Here is a 24,318-nt window from a genome sequence, read left to right on the forward strand (position 1 = left end):
AAGAGCTCCGACATTCAACATAAAGGGCGGCTCTGCGGAGGCAAAAGGGGCTGCAATTTACTCTTGCAGTAAACTTCTTAGAACATATTGTGGGTAATTGTGGCCGATATTAATCTAAAGCCATGAGTATGATATGAGATATACCGTACAGACTTTCAAATGCATGTCATACAAGAGTCAATGGGGGGATTTGTCATTTTCCTGCGCCTCTTTTTTTTGGCGAAAAAATAAATAAAAATCTGCAAACCTTGCGACTTTTTGATGATGACTTAAAGAGGTTATCCCCCTACTTTCTTCCCTTTCTGAGGGTGGTCAGCAGCTCAACCAGCAACTGCATCTTCCGGGATGTACTGCAATTCGTTTTTGTTAACCCCTTCCACTCCTGTATAGAAAATTGTCCCTCGCATATAGCCCTAGAAATGCATTTTGTATCTTTTTGCCCCCATAATTTCCTTCTCTACTGCCTTGAGACAGACAGAGCTGAATTTAGAAGTAAGGATAAATGAATGAAAGGTGTCTGGGTCGCTTCGCCTGATTCACTATCAGATCATTATGCTGTATAAAAAAATTTATATTATTATTGCATGTATGTTACAGTAATACTTTATTTGACATGCCCTATTCATTGCACAGTAATACTTTTCGTGGGGTAACCCCTTTTAACCCCTGTAATGCCTTCTGGAAATATATTAACATTCCGCTGGTTAACAGGATGTGTCCCTACATTCCAACATTGTGAGCACTGATTGAACAGTGTCAAAATGTGTAGGCATATGTCCTACTGACATTCTCTTGAAGGGGAAGAGCAACAACCAGTTGTCTATATATTAATACTTTTTTTTATAGGAACAACAGAGGAATAGCTTAAAAAAGATGATATATAATTGTTATTTTAACAGGAATAGAAGGATTTTTCTAAAAACAGATGTGTCAAAAGGTCAGACAGATCTTCTTTAATCAACTGATGTGTTTTGCCTCCTTATTTGGAGTATCACGGGGCTGTGTAATTGATACAGATGTACCCGCGGCCATACACCTTTAATAGCTATTCCCCCGACTTCCCCATACACATGCACGCTCAATTCGATAAGAAGAGGGGGGAAAAGCTGCTGGTGGGAGCAAAGGATCAGGCATGTTGAATTGAATTTCAACATATTTTCCAGACATCAGCCGAATATCTGGAGGGTGGTTGGTCTCTCTGAACTCGGATTCGGCCATCCTTAATTTTTATATAGCCACGTTAATATTTATTTTCTCTTTACTCCTTGAATATTATAAACCAGGGGCATGAAAGACAGTATAAAAATAGGACTTTTAGGGTCCACATAGCCTACAAATGGTCCATCTAGGATTTACACATCTCTTTATTTTCTATGTACAAAGTATGGATTTCTCTATATGAACAAAAAGTCATTAAGGCAAGAACCCCATGATGGTATGTAACGAGACAACAGCCCTCAGCAATTGTTAACCGACTGCACAAATACATTACAGCCGACATTACTGAATATAAAGCCAAGGAAAATTAGGCTAAACCTCAGATCCAACAAATGGTCTCAACCAGTCTGAGATCTGCAAACTCTATGACTGGGTCAACCTATAAAAATTAGGTATGTCCTACAAAGAACTAGAATACAGACAAGTATGGAAATCTTAGCACTTGACTACTATGAACTTAACCTCGAAGTGTGCGTAACTCCCTTCTGTGGGGATTGACCATGCATATGTGGCCTCTCCACCAAGAACAAGGAATGGTATCCCCTATTTGGTGGGACTAGTGGGAATCCCAATGGCTGTACTGCTGCAAATCAAACCTTTTATGACACATGTGATTGCCATCAAATGTTGAGCTTCAAAATAGACCCACAAAAGCAAACCAAAGTCACAAAAGTAGACAACTGAAGCGATCTTAGGATTCCAGCTCCACAACAAAGCTAACATGCTAGAACGTAAAAACAAATGTTAAAGAACAGAGGCCTTCCAGGACACCAAGAAAAGACAAACAGAAGTCTCCTCACCATTTGTGTTAGAGATGTGGTCCTTGGGAAGTGGTGTAGGCGAGGACTCGTTAAGTAATGCTGATAGTGCTGTGGGACAGGTCGTACTTGGAACTGAGGATGCGTCAAACTGGCATCTACACTGAGGTCCCTGGAAATAGAAAAAGTTCGAAAAAATTAGTTACTGCATTAGTTTTAATGGGTACAGTCCAGACACGACATGCATTGATGCTACTTGGCACAGAATTAAACAATGGGGTTAGATATCACAATAGCAACAAGACCCCCTTGACTTGACTCTGAAGAATCTGTGCCAAAACAACTACCTCAACAACCAGTGGAACAACCAAAAACCTACCCTCCTCTTAGCTTTACATAGCAGAGTTTAACTAAGACGTGTTAACCTATAATTAACTACTAAAGTGCCCTGGTCAAAAGGGACTGAAGGATATCTTCCCTGGATTATTGGTTGTGTAAAGAACAGGAGACAGACATGGGCCATGTGTCTCTAGGGCTTCAATTAGTCCCCTCTGTCTTGCAGGATTTAGGAACAATCCTAGTACCTGGACATCCCTCTCTGAGCAGTTCAGGAGAAAAAATTTAATACACAATAAGTGTTGACCACTAAAACGCCCTAGACATCCTAGGATATTTGATATTAGCCCAAAACCATCATAGACCACCATGAAAATAATATATTAAAATTAAAGGCTATGTACAACTTCAGGGGTCAATTTTTAATATTATTACATTGTACTCACTTTCAGCTAAAAATAATTTTTTCAATTGGTCTTTATTAAAAATGTGGAGTCCTTTTTCTGTACAGTTCTGAGATGCTCTAGTAGCAGCTTCTCGATTTTCTCTCTTTTCCATCATTTGGGGTTGCTGCCAGGCTCCTTATCTCTACTCTCTGACCTTATAAACACTCATTATAGCTCAGTTCTTATCTTACTGATAAGAATGTGGCTTAAATAAGTGTTTATGACCTCTCAGTAGTTTACAGATAAGGTTTATTAGATGACTGGCAGAAAAACAGTTAACCCTTTGTGACAGAACGGCTCAATATTTTTAATAAAGGCCAATTGAAAATATGATTTTTAGCCAGAAATTAGTAAAGTGCAGTCATAAACAAAAATTGCCTCCAAAGGTGTACATAGCCTTTAAGCCCTTTAAAAACCTAGACCACTCAGAATACTAGGTGGTAACCGCTAAGCCACTGTAGACCACCAGGATAATAAATATGCATAATTATAGATCTCTTGCTTCCTCTTGTGCCTTAAAGGGGTTGTTCCATAAAAAATATTCTACATTAATTAAACCAGCGCCTGTATCTGAATACTTTTGTAATACATGTAATTAAAATTTTTTGCATAGCCACCAATTTATTCAATAAAATGTATCTGTATAGCGCCATCTGCTGTTTGCTCTTTTCGGTTGACATACATGCTCAATTTCATCCTTCAGCTGCCACTGGCTGCAGCAGAAAGGACATGCCCGCTGAGCTGCCAGCTAGAAATAAATCTAGCAGAGCAATTGGAGCAATGAGTGGGGAGAGCTGTGGATTCATGTGAGGTACAGGACTGGTTCTAGCTTTGTAAGAAAGGGGATACCCCTTTGAGCCAACATTTTCCAACCCTGCCCCAATGTTTGGCATCTCGCTAGGAATCTTCAAATGCTTTCATCGAAAACTATGGGGTTGTACAGAGATCATACTGTACCACCCAATGTTCTGGAAGGCTGAATGTTATAGAACCGCTGTGACGCTATTACTACAGCATACAGAGAAAGGAATAGGGAACAGCTGGTGCCAGTAAATCATCTTTGAAGCACATGCTCCATCTGCTTCATAACAGAAGCGCCTAAGATCACACAGTAGCATGCATAGCTGCATTTACCTAACAAAGAGCACCCAACTTTTCCCGTATGGTTGTTTTCAGACAATTAGTGAAGCAAACCAGGCAGATTTTCATTGATGTATCTCATAATGAATGCAAGCTGAATAACTGGTGCCTTCTACAGGTATGTAACTGAATTGACCCCATAAGGTCACTTATGTATAGCATCCCAAGGCACAATACCCCAAATTATTTGTGCAGACTAAATTATTACAATAGCTGACACTTCTCATATTTTAGTCCTATATAGAGATAATCCGTTTTATATCTCTTTTAGGTTGTGCCCTCCTATTTCTCCACCTTTAACTAACCATAAACCCTGAGATTAGATCTTATTGTGGGAATCATCACTGATCAGATGCCGAGATCCCTAGCAATCAGCTGTGATCAGTAGAGGAACCCTGAAGAACGGGTTCAGTTTCCCCACAGTGCCACCACAGGAGAAACTAAGCATTACATGATGTCCATCACAATCACTAGGCTGTCCATGTAATGCACAGATGTGTCAGGTTCTCCAGAAATACTCTTTGTAGATCACTGCATGATCATTTATGTAAGTTCCAAATGAGGGACTCATCTCTATTAACTCAGAATGCCGTAATAAAGTATTTGAAGATGGGTTTTAATAAACCAGACAAACCTAATATACAGTGATCTACGTATGTTAGTAGCAGGTTCTCCATAAATGTTTGCAACATCAGTGTCGAACCCCTGATCTCTTACATGATTGGTGTGACACAATGGGCACTTACCAGTCTGTTCCTTCAGCCAAGTACCTGGGCCCTAGAGGTTGAGGCATTTGTACTTGTTGGTTGAAGTCAAAGCTTGGGCGTAACCGATGTGGATGCACAGACATTTGCTCTTGAGTCCGCCTGTCGGACCATACAGAGGAGTATAAAAGAGAGAATAATTTTTATTGGTAACATTCATGTTATTAGATGTGTTTCTGTTTTTCTGTCATTTCTTTATAAGCCCTATATGAATAATGTTTATCTCCACTTGTGCTGTTTTATTGTGCGGCAACATTGAATCACAGAGCACTTAAAGAGGACCTTTCACCAGTTTTTAATTTATAAAAGCAATACCTCACACTGTAGCCCATGTTCAGTAGATGTCATATTGCTAATATTTTTGATGATATGCTCCTCTGTTGTGCCGCTGTGCCCCCATTTCGGTTTTGGCGCCTGGTATGCTAATTAATAGCATTGGTACAGGGAGGAGGAGACCTCAGATTTTTTCAGGGGGCCTCTCCTTCTCCTTGGCTGTGGCGTGGTCCAATCGCAGTGGACCATGTCACAGCCAGGCTGAAGGTGGGATGTTTTTTCTCAGTGGTTGTGACACGGTCCACAGCGATTGGACCACAGCCAGGGAGAAAGAGTTGCCTACTGAGAAAAGCAACAGAGGAGGCATTTATGAAAATAATTAGCAATATGATATGTATTGAACATTGGCTACAGTAAGATGTATTGCTTTCATAAGGTAAAAACAGGTGAAAGGTCCTCTTTAAAGTGTAACTGTCATATTTTTTTCATTTGCTAGTTTATTGGAGTTAGGCATTAGGCATTGGAGTTAGTCTGTCAATGATTGTCAAAAGATCTGTAATTACCTTATAATAACAGCTTTCATTATTGTCCCCTATCCCTTTCCATTGGTCCCTTAAAAGACTGTTGCTATGGTTTGTCTGTCTTCCTTTTAGTGTAAACAGAAGACAGAGGGGCGGTCCTCTATACTGCATGCCTGCATTAGGCTTCAGAGTGAGGAGGCGTGTCTCTCAGTAATTCAATCTGATTGGCTGGCAGGACGCTGCTGGCTACAGCAAGTGTGTATGGGAAGTAAGGGAAGGCAGTTTTAGACGGAGAGAACTGGCAGACGAGCCATCTTGAGAAGATCCTCATATTGTTATTGTTTGGGGTTAAAATAGCCATAACTAAGGGGAAAAACTCAAGGAAAACAGTGGTATGAGAAGAAACGAAAGATTGCTTCATGCATAATGCTGCAGCAGCAGTAACATATGCTAAAAAAGGTTTTTTGATGAAAACATGACAACTGCACTTTAAAGGAAATATGTCAGAAAATAATAATAAAAAATAACGATATTGTTTAAAAGGGTCTGTCCCAAACACTTATCCCATTTCCGCTAGTGGATAAATGTCCAAATACAAGCACCCGGCTATCTCCAGCAGTCCCATAGAGTTTAATGGAGTTGGTGTGCCGCTCTATTCAAATGAGGAAACATGGGCCCTCTGTTCTTGTGATTGATGGGGGCCTCAGTGGTCGGACCCCTGTCCTGTGTTTGTGCTGGAACAACCTCTCTAAATCAAGTTTTTATGTTAAACATTTTTCTTTAGAATTTTCGATGATTTATTTTTACATTATCCAGGTATCACTAAGTGACCACTAAATTTAATAATATACTAATACTTCCTATTCTGTAGAGCTCACTTCTCAGCAGTTGTCTCATTATCATTACAGGCAGGATTTCAATGACAGATATCACTTCTGTAATGATAACACCATTCACAGGTGACTACCCAGCTTATATACTCCCTCCCAGCACAATGATCTTTGCACAGGTCACTGAGCAGGCCTAGAAAACTCTATCATAGAAATCAATGAACATCTCCTGTCTAATGTTCTTAGGGTCCATGTGGCTGCTGTAAAGCAGATCTCTAAATGCTGTAAAAAGTTGCTCAGGCAAGATGATCGCCTCCATAATCATATACAAAAACAGAATAAAATATACTATTAGAAAATAAGAACAGATTAAGAAAAAGGAATGTGTCACTATTTTTTACTGGCAAAATAATATATGTAACATAGAAACATAGAAACATAGAATGTGTCGGCAGATAAGAACCATTTGGCCCATCTAGTCTGCCCAATATACTGAATACTATGGATAGCCCCCGGCCCTATCTTATATGAAGGATGGCCTTATGCCTATCCCATGCATGCTTAAACCCCTTCACTGTATTTGCAGCTACCACTTCTGCAGGAAGGCTATTCCATGCATCCACTACTCTCTCAGTAAAGTAATACTTCCTTATATTACTTTTAAACCTTTGCCCCTTTAATTTAAAACTGTGTCCTCTTGTGGTAGTTTTTCTTCTTTTAAATATGCTCTCCTCCTTTACCGAGTTGATTCCCTTTATGTATTTAAAAGTTTCTATCATATCCCCTCTGTCTCGTCTTTCTTCCAAGCTATACATATTAAGGTCCTTTAACCTTTCCTGGTAAGTTTTATCCTGCAATCCATGTACTAGTTTAGTAGCTCTTCTCTGAACTCTCTCTAGAGTATCTATATCCTTCTGGAGATATGGCCTCTAGTACTGCGCACAATACTCCAAGTGAGGTCTCACCAGTGTTCTGTACAGCGGCATAAGCACTTCACTCTTTCTACTGCTTATACCTCTCCCTATACATCCAAGCATTCTGCTGGCATTTCGTGCTGCTCTATTACATTGTCTTCCCACCTTTAAGTCTTCTGAAATAATTACTCCTAAATCCCTTTCCTCAGATACTGAGGTCAGGACTGTGTCAAATATTCTATATTCTGCCCTTGGGTTTTTACGCCCCAGGTGCATTATCTTGCACTTATCCACATTAAATTTCAGTTGCCAGAGTTCTGACCATTCTTCTAGTTTTCCTAAATCCTTTTCCATTTGGCGTTTCCCTCCAGGAACATCAACCCTGTTACATATCTTTGTGTCATCAGCAAAAAGACAAACCTTACCATATAATTCCTTTAAAGGGGTTGTTAATTATTTTTTTAAATCCCCATCCCCTACCTAGTGATACCTGTGAAGAGATCTATACTTACCTGCTCTCCACCGCCCATTTCAAGCTCCCTTGGTCCCTTCAGCAGTTTTCAGGTCCCTGTCATGTAAACTTAAAGTATACCTAAACTTTTGAATAAACTTTATTAAAACCTATTCTAAATGTCATAAAATTAATATTTGTAATATACTTTATAGCACTTTGGAATCCAAACACGCAGCACTCTCTCTGTTTTGTTAAAAGCCTTGCCTACCACATGGGTGCAGAGCTGAACTTCAGGTGCCTATTTCTCAAGGAACGTGTTACAATAATATTAGGTATATTACAAATATTAATTTCATGACATTTAGAATAGGTTTCATTAATGTTTATTCAAAGGTTTAGGTACACTTTAAGGACAGACAGTGCCACATGCACTGCTGTGGCCAATGACTGGCCTCAGTGGTGGTAAATCCTCAAGTATCACTGCTGGATCATCCATGCGGAAGTTGACATTTAGGGTCTAGAAGTTCACTGAAGACAAGTCAGGACGCCAAAAAGTCGGAACAGAGCTATATTGTAAGGGTATTTTTTAAGTACTGATTTGTTCTGTCCCTTTAATTCTGTTCCCTTTTATTATTACCATTCTGTGTAATGATGTGCCTTGTAATCTGGTACCCATCCCCCATTGTGCTTATAAGAACACATTCTTGAGTGATGCATGATGCACACTGGAAGAGGGGATGATGGGAATAACAATTATTTGGGATTCCACCTGGAACTTCATCCTAGGTAGGATGTAAGTATTGATTTGCCCTATCTCTTGTACACCCTGGGGTGTTGGTCATGTGTTATAATGTGCTAGACAGCCATGACAGCCATGATCGACCAGATCCCTACCCCATATTTAAGTTAGTGATGTTTGTTTACTTTTTATTATTCAGTATGTGATTTATCTGTGTTATTGTTTATTTAATCACACTTAGTAAATACAGCTATTCACTTAGCCTGTGTAAGCTTATTCATTCTCAAATCTTTTGAATTCATGGTACATTACAGGAGCAGTAGCAAGCATTTAAGCCTAAATCTGTATATGTAGTTTGCTAGCACATGGGAGCATCTAAAATCAAGTGGAAAAGGGTAGATGGACTGATAAGGCCAAAAGTGGGCTACAAAACCAAAACATATCATCTGAAAAGGGTGAGAACACTTCTCTGTAGTGTGGGTAAAGGTAACATGAATATAGTAAAATCTAAGGAACTCCTGGAAAACCTGCTGCAGTCTGCAAGAGAACTATGGCTTATAATCTTATAGAGACCTATCCACATAGACTCAAGGCCATATGTGCTGCCATTACTATATACCGACCTAAAGTTTGTGTTTAATAGTAGTAAAGATTAGACATAACTTGTCGAGCTTTATACGCTGGTCTTAAGCCCCATGCTCTGGCGACTGATGCACCAAAGTTATGTAGAGGAGCAGGCCACTATATAACTTTGGCGCTTGGTTCCGCTGGCCATGCAACCTGGTTTAAAGCACGCCAGCTCCTTTGCTGACATAGTTTAATATAATTTTCCATGCCATAAACTGTCATACAAAAAGGTAAATAAGACGGGCCGACCGACCCGCCCTCTTCCCCGTCCACGCCGAGCCCCTCGGAAAAGTGGAGTGAGCGGGGAGAAGGCGCAGATTTTCCACAAAACCCTGTTGCAACAAAATCTGCTCCTTAAATACACTAAAAAGTGGCCTAGATTTCTTAATAAATGATGCCCCTTGGTATTTATAGGTTTATAAAAGATCAGGAAATAGGCTTTGGGACAGATACATAAGAATACGTATCACCTGGAGCAACATGGTGGTAACTAAGTGCCCAATGTCTACTGATACCCAATATATCTATCTCAGGTATTGCTGACAATTAAACATATAGATAAACGGACTCACCTGGGATGCGCGACTAGCCTGCGATGCTGAGCCTCCAGGAGCTGTTGCTGGAGAAGGTATTGCTGGTGTAGGGCCTGAGGTAGGAAGGAGGGTCCTGCCACCTCCTGAAGCTGTAGACCAGTCAGAGGTGGCAGGGGCTGGTGCAGTGGTCCATTATGCTGGTGAGCAGAAGCCATGTGAGAGGTCATTCCTTGTTGTGGCTGAACCGGGTGAGGATGGATAGGGAAGTCGGGAAGCTGAGGTTGAGGGCTTAGATGGAAGTGTCGGCAGGAGGTAGCATGGCCATGCTGGGAACGCTGAAATGGGGCACCTGAAAAACGAAAAAACATTGGCATACAATTAGGAAATAGGATTGAGGACCTTACCCTTCAGTGCATCACAGAGAAAAGATAATAACTTCTGACATATCATACAGAACTCCGGAGCAGAATATAGAGGGGCAAAAGTGCCACCTGTTTCAGGACCTCCTTTTCCTTTGAACTTGAGCAACATTATTAGTGCACTATATAGTGTTATTACTTGAGCATTGCATAGTCGTTTTAATTTGGCACTATATATCACTTTTGTACTCATTTGAGCACTGTATGGAAGTTATATTTGGTCACTACATGGTAGTTACAATTTCTAGCTGTTATTTAGTTCTTGAGAGACATACGGTGATATTATATGACACTGCATGGTACTATTATTTTTATATTATTTTTGTAGGACATTTGTTGCCATTATTTTTTTATATCTTTATACAATTGTGCAGATTGCCGTAGCCCAGGCAATAGCAACCTCCCGCGCTCCAGCTGTTCTGAAACTACAAATCCCAGAATCCTCCTTTCACTTCTGTGGGAGTTACAAGAACAGCTGAGTAAGTGTGCATGCTGGGAGTTGTAGCTCCACAGCAGCTGCAGTGCCGAAGGTTAGTGATCCCTGCCGTAACCTGTCATACACAGGGCCGTCATCGGGATCTACAAGGTTTGCCCAAACAATTATTCTGGTATGGATAAAGTTCAGGATTCTTATAATCTGCCATCTGATACCGAAATCTATACATAGCAACCAAAAACCAGCAAGATAAAACATTGCAAGTTCATGACTGAGGGCTGTCCAGAAAAACTGGGGCACATCGAAGCATAATCATAGCCCCGAGCAAACGCATCCGCCATGGCCAACACAGTAGCACAGAGAGCCAATTTGTGAATGTTACTTGAAGCCTTTTTATATAAAGGATCCTGTATTTTAATGACCCTTCGAAACATCATCTCAGTATCGAACCTCGTGACAACATAATGCAATAAATATCATGGGAAGAAGACCGTCCAGCTGAATCTCAAAATCTATAACTCACAATATCATAATCTATACCATCATAACCCATAATTTCATAGTCCATATATTTTATGCTAACTCATAATATCATAATCTATAATTCCAAGATCTTTACTCATATTCCAACATATTGTAATTTATACTATCATAACCAGTGACATAATTTCTCTATAATGCATAATATCATTCAAATAAATCGTTCTCAAGCGTGGCGCCAGAAAATATATTTAGAGGTTTCCTCAGCCGCCCTCTCCCAATCGATTGCCCTCCTGCCTTGATTGACATTTTCAGTTTCTCATTATGGGGTACTGAGTGCAGATTGATGGGGGGAAAACCAGATTTTTTATTTTAGTACAAGGCCGCAATGCAACAAAGCGTGAAAAAAGTGAAAGATTTAAAGTCTAAAGACTTTCTGACAGCCAACATTTTTTATGGACAAATTGTAAAACTATACTAAACTATAATTAATATCTCCTATATATATAAAAATGAATTTCTGTCTGTCTGTCTGTCTAGACATCTGTCTGGACGTTCTTTATGCGCGACCAAACGACTCGACCGATCTTCACCAATTTTGGCACACAGGTACATCAGGTGTCTGGAAAGGTTTTAGACCGGGTCTCAGCTCTCTAGGACTTACCGTTCCCGAGATATTCCCAAAAAATGACCTCCACTGTGGAGGTCACTGTTAAAGGGGCAGACACTGTGGAGGTCACTGTTAAAGGGACAGTCACTGTAAAGGGACGGGCACTGTGGAGGTCACTATTAAAGGGGCAGGCACTGTGCAGGTCACTGTTAAAGATGCGGTCACTGCTAAAGGGGCGGGCACTGTGGAGGTCAATGTTAAAGGGGCGGGCACTGTGGAGGTCACCATTATGGGGGAAATTGTTGATATCTTTTTACGACACACGGAAACATAAAATGAAATAGATGAAATTTACCCGTGCAAAGCCGGGTCCTTCTGCTAGTCTCTTATATATATAATGAGTTTCTGTCTGTCTGTTCTTTATGCGCGACCAAACGACTGAATCGATCAGTTTTAGACCGGGTCTCAGCTCTATATTCCCAAAAAATTACCTGCATTAGCCAATACAAGCCTGCAAGTCTTTCTCTGTATCCCAACTGCCATACACACGGCCACATGTCCCTTATCGGTAGGGTGGCCACTGGCTTCACCCAAGAAAGCTGGACCTAACTGACCACGCCCCCAAATAGTAAACCACGCCCCACCTCTGTGAAGTCATGCCCCCATCGCCAGCCCAGGGGGGGAAACTGGGGGAGGAGGGGGAAGAAGTTTGAGGGGAAGGTGAGCTGGGGGCAGCCGGGAGCTTCTCTCCCCATTAGTCAGCCACAGGGAGCCATGTCTGCGGCTCTAGTGACTAAGTGGGGGTGAGAGAAGCCTCAGAGAAGTCAGTTGCAGCAGCTCATGCTCAGACAGTGCAGTGCTACTGTCTAAGCGTAAGCTACTGAAAGGGTGGACATCCCTGTGTCCGTCCAGGCCCTGCGCTGGACGGAGGACAGGGAGCCAGAAAACCGGACCGTCCAGCCTAAAACCGGACCCTACTTATTGGCCAATAGAAGCTCGCAGGCCCTTAGTCTACACATACACACAGTTTTACTCCAGGTTTCCATAACAACCCAGCCAATTTTCTTCACTGCTGTAGGTCAGCTTTAAGCTAGGGCTACACGACGACATGTGTTTCTTGACAATAAGTCTCACGACACATAGGGCACAACTACACTGTGACATTGATGTTGCACGACAATTTTTATAAAGATAGTCTATGGTGTTGCACTGCAACATGCGACATGCTGCGACTGTGGCACGACAGTGACAGAAAAATCCATCTTGGATGGATTTTTAGCGAGTGTCATGTCGCAGTTGCATCATGTTGCAGTGCGACACCATAGCCTATCATTATAAAAATTGTTGCGCGACATTGGTGCGACAAAATGTATGCGACAAATGCACTGTATATGTAGGCATTGCCATCCTCCAGCAGTCTATGGAGTCCGTCTCCGGAGACTTTGATAGGTCCCTGCTGCAAACCCCAGAGCAATGCCAAGACAGACATCTCAAGGCTCAGGGTCCATTCTAAGCAGCACGGAAATGAGCCTTCAAGTAAAATTACTTATAGAAACAAATAACCCCAAAATTGATTTATGAATTTAAGGGCTCAAATTATTATGGATTAAGGGGCTAAAATGTATCACGGGTTCACATGTGTCTTGGAAGGAATCTCCCTGAGCCTGTGGGATCTTCGTGACTGCGGGAGACTGTCAGTGTATCCCTCCTCGTGCGTTGTACACAGTGACAGCGCAGGACAGCACCTGCTGCACGCAGAAGCAGCTGCTGTAAGACAAATCGCAGAGCAACTGGCCTGTGAAAATTACTTGGCTACCATTAAAAGGGCACAGCAGCTCCTCACCAAGTGTTAAAGGGACAGTAGCGCCATTCAGTATTAATCCACTGTCACCCTGATTCACCAAATAAAGCCCTGTTCTCCTATCAAGCGGGATGAAACCTGCGAAGGCCTTAAAGGGGTTGTTCATCGCAGCACTTTTTCCACCCTGTTCGGATACAGCCCCTATGCATTTTGGGTGAGGAAGGGGTAAATGACAACGTTGCCTCCTACAACAATTATTTGCTCATCCTGGGCCGCCTGATGCATGAACAGAATTTAACACACAAGCAAGGAAGAAGAAAGGGGACAGGTGGCGCATGCATTTGCATAATAAGAAAGGTTTATATGCCATCGATGATCTCGACGTGACGAGCCATTGAAATTCGATGAGAAATAAAATGTCACATTTGCATAATTTCTTGCGTTTAGCAAAGCCCTGCTCTGACTTGGCCGTATGGTTTGCGCTGTAAATCAGTCGGCACTGCAGGCGTAGCGTGGCGGTGCACGTGTCCTAGGATTGGCGTCCCATGAAAATAATAGTAATAAAGAACCGCACTCGCTGTTTGTAGTCTTGCAAATATTCTCTTTATCGCCACATATCTATATCTGTGACGCGTTTCGGCACAAACTGTGCCTTGGTCTGTTTGACATAGGCACAGTCTGTGCCGAAACGCGTCACAGATATAGATATGTGGCAATACAGAGAATATTTGCAAGACTACGAACAGCGAATGCCGGTCCTTTATTACTATTATTGGCCGTATGGTTGACAGAAATTAGGTCACATCTCAAACCGTTCTTCTGTGACATGTAAGAAATGGCCGCCAGGCACCGGACAAATATGCTGCACCATATTCTTCCTTGAAGAACTTTCTCTATCTGTAGTAAAGGTGAAAGGTTCACCCATTCTACATTTTCACTTTTCCTCACTCAGCCGGGGGAGGGGCTGTGAACGCTACGTCTTGTCCACTCCTCTTACTCTAATCCTAATTGATTCTGTCGATTCTGTAAATCAGGGGACGGCGACCTCTGACATTCCAGTTGTTGTGAAACTACAACTCCCAGCATGCATATTTGTTCTCTTCTCCATAGAACTCTCAAAGAAGTAAATGGAGAATGCTGGGAATAGTAGTTTCACATCAGCTGGCGTGATGAAGGTTGCTGACCCCTGATGTAGATAATGAGGCTGATGACAAGAGAACTGACCACACAAGTACTACAATTTCATGAAAGGAGAAAACTTCTCAAATGCTGGAGTGGGTGATGGGGCGTTTAGTAATTTTGGATAAAGATGGAGCGCATTTGTTGTGCCTGAATTTCACGTGTCGCAGCAATTGTGATCATAATGTCTGTAAAGCACTGCCGAATATGTCAGTGCTATAAGTGAGTAAAATAAATAAATAATGGAAATGTTATGTTTTTATGCAGCACCACTACAGGGGAAAACAAAGCATTACACAATTGTTTTGAAATCAATAGACTATACATGTAATTAATGTACATATAGGGTCCTCCAGTGAAAGAGAGACAATCTATAGAGCCACTCTCTGCTCTACTTTGGCAGATATAATATTAGAATACAAGAATATAACTACTATAATACTGCCTCCTATGTACAAGAATATAACTACTATAATACTGCCTCCTATGTACAAGAATATAACTACTATAATACTGCCTCCTATGTACAAGAATATAACTACTATAATACTGCTCCTATGTACAAGAATATAACTACTATAATACTGCTCCTATGTACAAGGATATAATTAATATAATACTGCTCCTATGTACAAGAATATAACTACTATAATACTGCTCCTATGTACAAGAATATAACTACTATAATGCCTCCTATGTGCAAGAATATAACTACTATAATGCCTCCTATGTGCAAGAATATAACTACTATAATACTGCTCCTATGTACAAGAATATAACTACTATAATACTGCTCCTATGTACAGGAATATAACTACCATAATACTGCCTCCTATGTGCAAGAATATAACTACTATTATACTGCTCCTATGTACAAGAATATAACTACTATAATACTACTCCTATGTACAAGAATATAACTACTATAATACTGCTCCTATGTACAAGAATATAACTACTATAATACTGCTCCTATGTACAAGAATATAACTACTATAATACTGCTCCTATGTACAAGAATATAACTACTATAATACTGCCTCCTATGTACAAGAATATAACTACTATAATACTGCTCCTATGTACAAGAATATAACTACTATAATACTGCTCCTATGTACAAGAATATAACTACTATAATACTGCTCCTATGTACAAGAATATAACTACTATAATACTGCTCCTATGTACAAGAATATAACTACTATATTACTGTCTCCTATGTACAAGAATATAACTACTATAATACTGCCTCCTATGTACAAGAATATAACTACTATAATACTGCTCCTATGTACAAGAATATAACTACTATATTACTGTCTCCTATGTACAAGAATATAACTACTATAATACTGCCTCCTATGTACAAGAATATAACTACTATAATACTGCTCCTGTGTACAAGAATATAACTACTATAATACTGTCTCCTATGTACAAGAATATAACTACTATAATACTGCTCCTATGTACAAGAATATAACTACTATAATACTGCTCCTATGTACAAGAATATAACTACTATAATACTGTCTCCTATGTACAAGAATATAACTACTATAATACTGCTCCTATGTACAAGAATATAACTACTATAATACTGCTTCCTATGTACAAGAATATAACTACTATAATACTGCTCCTATGTACAAGAATATAACTACTATAATACTGCCCCCTATGTACAAGATTATAACTACGGTACTATAATACTGCCTCCTATGTACAAGAATATAATAATATTGCCCCCTATGTACAAGAATATATGGATAACTTTGCAATGTCCTTTAGTCTATTTTTACTTTTTCTATACTATTGATTGACAGGAGGGATGTGATTTTTTCCCACTCTATGATGATAGGGCCCAATAATGTATAAATACAGTTCCCCTTGTTGTAGGGGGTAAAGATTCTGTAAAGCTCCTGATTCTGCAGCAAAATCCTGCAATGAGTCTCTTTATGTAGTGGGACCGTCTTCTATATCAACAGATTTACTTCATGTTGTGTTTGTTTTTTATGAAATTTTTCTGCAGTCTGATTTCACTTGTACTTTTGTGACCCCCGGTGAGAACAGGTTCTGACTGCAATAGATGCTGATGCCTGGTAAAACATGTAAGATATTATAAGCTGAGACTGTAGTGTGGATGTCTATCTATCTATCTATCTATCTATCTATCTATCTATCTATCTATCTATCTATCTATCTATCTATCTCTCTCTCTCTCTCTCTATATCTCTCTCTCTATATCTCTCTCTCTCTCTCTCTCTCTCTATCTCTCTCTCTCTCTATATCTCATCCTTTGTTCTGTAGGTCTCAGGGTATGGGCAGTCGTCTCGTTGGCTGATTGCATTGTTTGTCACAGGGATGGACGTCCCAGGAGAGATCGATCTCAGGTGACCTGGGGGTCAGCACAACAACGCGAGGTGCAGGGGAGACACAATGGCGCGACTCCCTAGATATTCCCTATCTCCAACAGAGCAGACTACTTTCAGGGCCGAGGCCTTGGTGTATCTAAGTATGGTTATTATCCGTGGTAGAGCAGGTGTAGGCCGGGTTCACACAGTGCTTTTGTGCTGCCTTTTAATAACTGCCCATAGCAACCAATCACAGCGCAGCTTTCGCTTCCTTTAATGCTTTTGTAAAAATGAAAGCTGTGCTGTGATTGGTTGCTATGGGCAACAAAAATTGTTTTTCTGTTTCGTTGGTGTATCTGATCCCATTATGGCTTAGTGTGAGACAAATTTAAGCCAGAATTTTGGCACAAAATGGTGTATCTTAGGCCACGTCCATTTCCAGCTAAGTCCCCCCATCCATTACGCTCCCACCCTTTTAAAGCAAGTCCAAAAACTGTGTAGAAACCCTGGTTGTGCCAATTTGCAGGGGACATTCGTAAATGTCCAGTGTCTAGTCTATGACGTGTGATATTGTGTAACAAGCGGATGTATCTAAGCCTGTCATGTGTGATATTGTGAAACAAGCGGATGTATCTAAGCCTGTCATGTGTGATATTGTGTAACAAGCGGATGTATCTAAGCCTGTCATGTGTGATATTGTGTAACAAGCTGACGTATCTAAGCCTGTCATGTGTGATATTGTGAAACAAGCGGATGTATCTAAGCCTGTCATGTGTGATATTATGTAACAAGCTGGTGTATCTAAGCCTGTCATGTGTGATATTGTGAAACAAGCGGATGTATCTAAGCCTGTCATGTCTGATATTGTGAAACAAGTGGATGTATCTAAGCCTGTCATGTGTGATATTGTGTAACAAGCTGGTGTATCTAAGCCTGTCATGTGTGATATTATGTAACAAGCTGGTGTATCTAAGCCTGTCATGTCTGATATTGTGTAACAAGCTGGTGTATCTAAGCCTGTCATGTGTGATATTGTGTAACAAGCTGGTGTATCTAAGCCTGTCATGTGTGATATTGTGTAACAAGCTGGTGTATCTAAGCCTGTCATGTCTGATATTGTGTAACAAGCTGGTGTATCTAAGCCTGTCATGTCTGATATTGTGTAACAAGCTGGTGTATCTAAGCCTGTCATGTGTGATATTGTGTAACAAGCTGATGTATCCAATGTCCTCGTCCACATTTCCGTGTCATTTTCAAGTCCATGAAAGAAGAGTCCTTGTTTCCTCCATGAAGAAGTCCATGAAAGATCCGTGTTTGGTCCGTGTTTTCGTTTTTACCCTCCGTGTGTCATCCGTATTCCACGGACACTGTTTAGCTGAAAACTAATTTCCAGAGCATCTATTAGTCTTCAGTAAAAAAACGGATGCACCATGGACGCCACACGGATGCCATCCCTGTTGTGTTCATGATTTTCACAGATCCATCGGATCAAAGTAGTGCATGTCTCTTTGATTTTTTTTTTTATGACCCACAGTAAATAAAATAATACTAATGTGTGAACAGACACATTCAAATCAATAGGTACGTGTGCTGTCCGTGGAAAATGCGGACAGGACACATCAGTGAAAAACGGAAATGTGGACGAGGCCTAAGTCTATCATGTATGATAGTGTGTAACAAGCTGATGTATCTAAGCCTATTATATGTGATATTGTGTAACAAGCTGATGTATCTAAGCCTATTATATGTGATATTGTGTAACAAGCTGATGTATCTAAGCCCGTCATGTGTGATATTGTCTATGAAGCTGATGTATCTAAGCCTATCATGTGTGATATTGTCTGACAAGCTGATGTATCTAAGTCTATCATGTGTGATATTCTCTAAAAAGCTGATGTATCTAAAGCTACTTTCACACTAGCGTTCGGGTGTCCGCTCGTGCGCACCGTTTGAAGGAGCTCACGAGCGGTCCTGAACGCAGCCGTCTGGCCGCAATGCATTCTCAATGGAGGCGGATCCACTGAGAATGCATCAGTCTGCCAGCGCTCAGCCTCCGCTCCGCTCAGTGAGCGGACACCTGAACGCTGCTTGCAGCGTTCGGGTGTCCGCCTGGCCGTGCGGAGGCAAACGGATCCGTCCAGACTTGCAATGTAAGTCAATGGGGACGGATCCGCTTGAAGATGACACTATATGGCTCAATCTTCAAGCGGATCCGTTCCCCATTGACTTTCAATGTAAAGTCTGGACGGATCCGCTCAGGCTACTTTCACACTTAGAAAATTTTCTAAGTTTTAATGCAGACGGATCCGTTCTGAACGGATGCGAACGTCTGCATTATCGGAGCGGATCCGTCTGATGAAACATCAGACGGATCCGCTCCGAACGCTAGTGTGAAAGTAGCCTTAGCCTGTCATGTGTGATATTCTCTAAAAAGCTAATGTATCTAAGCCTATTGTGTGATTTTTTTCTAAGATAATGTATCTAAGTCTATCATGTATGATATTGTCTGACAAGATGATGTATCTAAGCCTGTCATATGAGATGCAGTCAACTGAGATGTGTCTGTTTATCATATGTCTACTTAGTAAGGGTATCTAAGCCTATCATGTGTGATATTCTCTAACAAGCTGATGTATCTAAGCCTATCATGTGAGATACTCTTCTACTGACAAGATGTATCTAAGTCATATGAGCTACCCTCTACAGAGTTGGTGTATCTAAGGCCTAGTTCACACGAACGTATGGCTTTTTCAGTGTTTTGCGGTCCGTTTTTCACGGATCCGTTGTTCCGTTTTTTGTTTCCGTTGTGTTTCCGTTTCTGTTCCGTTTTTCCGATCTGTTTTTCCATGTGGCATATACAGTATACAGTAATTACATAGAAAAAATTGGGCTAGGCATAAAATTTTCAATAGATGGTTCAGCAAAAACGGAACGGAGACGGAAGACATATGGATGCATTTCCGTATGTGTTCCGTTTTTTTGCAGACCCATTGACTTGAATAGAGCCACGGAACGTGATTTGCGGGCAATAATAGGACATGTTCTATCTTTCAACGGAACGGAAAAACGGAAATACGGAAATGGAATGCATACGGAGTACATTCCGTTTTTTTTTTGCGGAACCATTGAAATGAATGGTTCCGTATATGGACCGTATACGGAACACAAAAACCGGCCCGTAAACTCGCAAAAAAAAACGTTTCTGTGAACTAGGCCTAAGCCTGACATGACCTGTCTACTGTGCTGTATCTTGTCCTATCATCTACAATTCAGGGATAGGCCCACATCTAGGTCATAAATGTTTGATCACTTAGGGTCCGACCAGCTGTGGCCAGTTTCTTTTTTTCTTTTTTTTCTTTTTTTTGTAATGGTGCCATCTGTAATGGTGCCATCCTGGGCTCACTGGCCATAGACCCTGCAAAGAAATTTCCAAGCAGATCAATGCTCAGGAAACGTCCCAAGGCCTCCTCATGGCCGCCAGCCAGGTACTTATGCACTTGGCAAGTGCCCACCTGAATTCAACAGTATTGCCATCCTTAGGACAAAGATACAGTTGAATACTGTGGTGTGGGTGGCAGTATTTTGTGCTGCATTGTAGTATTTGGTTCTGCAGGGGCGGTATTTTGTTCTGCACTGTGGTGTTGCTGGCCCCACCTACTTCAGTTGTCCCTGTCCTTGTGTTGTCCCGCCTTCTGTCAGTTTGGACCCACCTACAACATTGGGCCACTTGTGGATTTTTTCCAGGACCCCTTTTAGTGCCATCCACGTCACATGGTCATTCTGCACGGTTTTACAGCTTTGTGCTGTTCACTTGAAAGGCGTGACCACTACACAGTGGATGGAGATGTGTAGCTCTGGTGCCTGGTTCTGGCACCTGTGAAAACAGCTGATTTTTCGTGGGTTCCTCGAGTCAGACCACGTGCCTTCAATGGAGTTAGACCATGTTACTGCAACAGAGAGGGGGGGCACTGATTTCTTTCATCTGTTTTGGAGGAGAAAACACTGCAGCCGCCACAAAGGGGGAGGCTTCATCATTGCAAAGACACTATTATAGCTTCTACTGCTAACACTGGTAACTGTATAAATTCCTGTGCACTGAGCTCCCCCTAGTGGTGGCTGCAGGAAGTCAGCTTTGTAATATGTGAAGTGAAGCTGGAGATTTATCAATTCATTTATACCAGTTGTCTGGTGTAAATACATTGAGAATTATGGTGGTTAGGATGAGAGTCATATTCTTGAAGCAATTGTTCCATTCTTTCCGAAAAAGTGGGTGACTTTTTTGTATTACAATATTTTTTTAAATTTTATTTAAATTTCTTATATACTGGCATTGCAGATAGTGCTCCCTCTACACCCCTGACCCTGAGTATACCCCTTGCCTACCAGCTCTGCATTCTCTAGATTGAGTTTACTTGCTTATATTAAAAAAAATATATATATGAATCCCACCCGTCTTCTGATGAGCCACGCTCAGGTTACTGCAAAAGTTGTTGGGCATCCAATAAATCCGTGCGCCTCTCCTCCCTCTCTCTTCCTGTACCTTGGCAGGCGGCCACCGCTACTGATAGACGGCGTCCAGATGGTCTTATCTATTTATAAAAGTTTTTTTTAAATTTTATCTTGAGTCTGGAAACGGAAATCAGCCTCATTTTTCACTTCGATGTGAAGTTTTCCGTGTATGACTCCATTCTGAAGTGTTTCAGGATTGATGTAGGGACATGCATATACAGTATGTAGCAGAGTTGACGTGATTACTTAATGAAACTCATTCTGATCTGGTCATGTTTTATCGCAAGCGTATGACTGGAGAGCTGAACAGAAGGTGTTCGTTTTCTGCGCCTAGACTGTGAGATCCAAATCCCCTGCTCCCCTTCCCACAATCATAAGAGTTAAATTTGAAAATTCTGGCTGCCACTAGATGGAGCTCTCTGAAGACAGAATAACAGAGCTCCCATTGAACTTAATGCGGAAGATTTATCAAACTGGTGTAAATTAGAACTGGCTTAATCAATCAGATTCCACCTTTAATTTCTCACAGCTCCTTTGGAAAATGAAAGGTAGAATCTGATTGGTTGCTATGGGCAACTAAGCCAGTAATCTCCTGAGCTCCATCTAGTGGTGACTTCAGATTGTCAGAAAGTTCTCATGTAATCTTAACCACTTGCCTACCGCCGCACGACTTTCTACGTCGCAGAGCTAGGCTCTTATCTGTAACCCGACGTATAAAAGCGCCGGGATACATCGCGATCTGCCGGCGGCCCCTCCTGCCGCAGATCGCTGTGACCACGCTGCGGTCACAGGGAGGTGTGCCGAGGCCAGCTGGGGCGGTGTGCTTGTAATACACGCTTGTAGCACTCTGCTACAAGCATGTATTACATTGAAGAGGTAGAAAGCCTGGAGGGAGCGCTTTTTCTTATTTAAGAGCGCCACCTGATTGCTTTAAAATGAAATGTCAGCCTGCAGGTTGGAAATTAACCTCTTCCTGCCTTGACTGTGGCAGAAAGGGGTTAATTCACTTAAAAAAAGTAAATAAAAAAATAATAAAAAATTAATATATATTTTTTTAAAGATATAGCAATAGTTACTAGTATTAGCACTAGTTGTTAGACTACGTACACACCCATACAAACATCCCGCCCCTTTTTCGTTCATAAAAAATAAAATAAAAAATATATATTATATTTATATATATATTTATTAGTTTTAGCAATAGTATAGTGGAATTTGTATGTGTAAAATATGCAAACATACACACATTTGTTTATTTGAAAAATCTAGGTATTTCTTTTAGCTATATTTTGTATAGCAGGTTTTTTTTTCCGCGTAAAATATATAAACTCACGCAAAAATGTAAAAAAAATAAAATAAATTAAAGTGTCCAAATTTCCCCAAGATGAATACCTTAGGTGAATAACATAACAAAAAGTCACTTTGAAGGGGCTTGTAGTGTTTTGGCGCCGTACAAGATTTTTCTGGCAGTAGAAAAATAGGCCGCCAAAATCCAAAATGCGCTCCAGTCTTTTGAAGTCTTGCGGCGGCCCCAGCCAGTAGATAAATGACATAAATAGCGTCTATTTTCAGGGTGCAAGCGTACGGGATTGGTTTTAGAAATGTTTTGCCCAGAAACCTTTTGTAATAGTTAGAAATACAAATGATAAGAAAGGAAAAATATATTTGTTTCATAATTTTTACAGTTTTTCCTTAAATATATATATTTTTTAATATCATATCCATCATCTAATGGCACAAAAGAAAGGTCTTAGGTGTCCCCAGAAAAATAATATCAAATACATGTAGGCTGGCTCAGAAATCGGTTATTTGCAGTTAGATAGATGCATTGCTACAAGTGAAAAAAATTGGCCTGGTAAGGAAGGGGAATAAACACTCTGGTAATGAAGTGGTTAAACAGACTACTGCAACTCAGCTGCCTTTCATTTCAATGGGAGCTCAGGTGCAGTAACCCGGCACGGCCACTACACTTTGAATGGCGCCGTGCTTCCTGTTCCATTCACACTGCTAGTCCCAGAAAGGAAGGGTGCAGGGAACAGCTGATTGGTGGGGGGTGCATGGTGTCGGACCCGCACCTATGGAATATGAATGACCTAACCTGAGGATAAGGGCTCATGCACACAAACATATTTTTTTTCCATGTCCGTTCCATTTTTTTTTTTTTGCGGACTGTATACGGAACCATTCGTTTTAATGGGTCCGCAAAAAAGCTGAAGGTACTCCATGTGCATTCCGTGTCCGCAGAACATGTCCTATTATTGTCCGCGTTACGGACAAGGATAGTACTGTTCTATTAGGGGCCATCTGTTCGATTCCGCAAAATACGTCATCCGTATTTTTGGCGGATCCGTTTTTTTTTTTGCGGACCGCAAAATACATCTGGTCGTGTGCATGAGGCCTAAGTCATCAATATCAGGAGCCTGAAAAAGGCCTTTTCAGGCCTGGTTATTGAAGGGTTAACCACTATATATTATAACATGGATGAGCACAGAATTGCTGCTGACCCATAAAAATAAGGAAAATAACCGGATTGTTTCATACTTATGACATGTGGTTGAAAAGGAATTTCTCGGCAGCGCGCGGTAGATGTCCCCTATTAGTTTCATTTGCGTTTCCACCAGTTCTAAGCCCCCCCCCCCGTCTCCGCTAATCATGTTTGCACAATATTGCGGCTAATTGGAGCCGAGTTTGCTTTAGAATGAAATAAGACAAGATTAATATTGAACGTCAGGGCCCCCTCAACAGTATAAGGCTTCATGCACACGGCCGTTGTTTGGGTCCACATCCGAGCGTTTTGGCGGCTCGGACGCGGACCCATTCACTTCAATGGGGCTGCAAAAGATGCGGACAGCACTCCGTGTGCAGTCCGCATCCGTTGCTCCGTTCCGCGGCCTCGCTAAAAAAATATAACATGTCCTATTCTTGTCTGCGCTTTGCGGACAAGAATAGGCATTTTTATTGACGGCCGCCCGTT

At 41.1% G+C, this 24,318-nt stretch overlaps 1 protein-coding gene across 1 annotated transcript in view; it reads right to left on the minus strand.

Moving 5' to 3' along the window:
* Nucleotides 1–24,318, minus strand: part of RNF165 (ring finger protein 165) — a 96,356-nt gene that overhangs the window by 13,320 nt on the left and 58,718 nt on the right. The window contains exons 2-4 of the mRNA XM_040420160.1: nucleotides 9,593–9,902; nucleotides 4,645–4,764; nucleotides 2,019–2,148 (exon numbers count right to left, since the gene is read on the minus strand). Coding sequence (XP_040276094.1) covers nucleotides 2,019–2,148; nucleotides 4,645–4,764; nucleotides 9,593–9,902 — 560 coding nt within the window. The remainder of the gene's footprint in view (nucleotides 1–2,018; nucleotides 2,149–4,644; nucleotides 4,765–9,592; nucleotides 9,903–24,318) is intronic.

Source organism: Bufo bufo, chromosome 2, assembly GCF_905171765.1.
Source record: "Bufo bufo chromosome 2, aBufBuf1.1, whole genome shotgun sequence".
In the NCBI taxonomy this organism is placed as follows: Eukaryota; Metazoa; Chordata; class Amphibia; order Anura; family Bufonidae; genus Bufo; species Bufo bufo.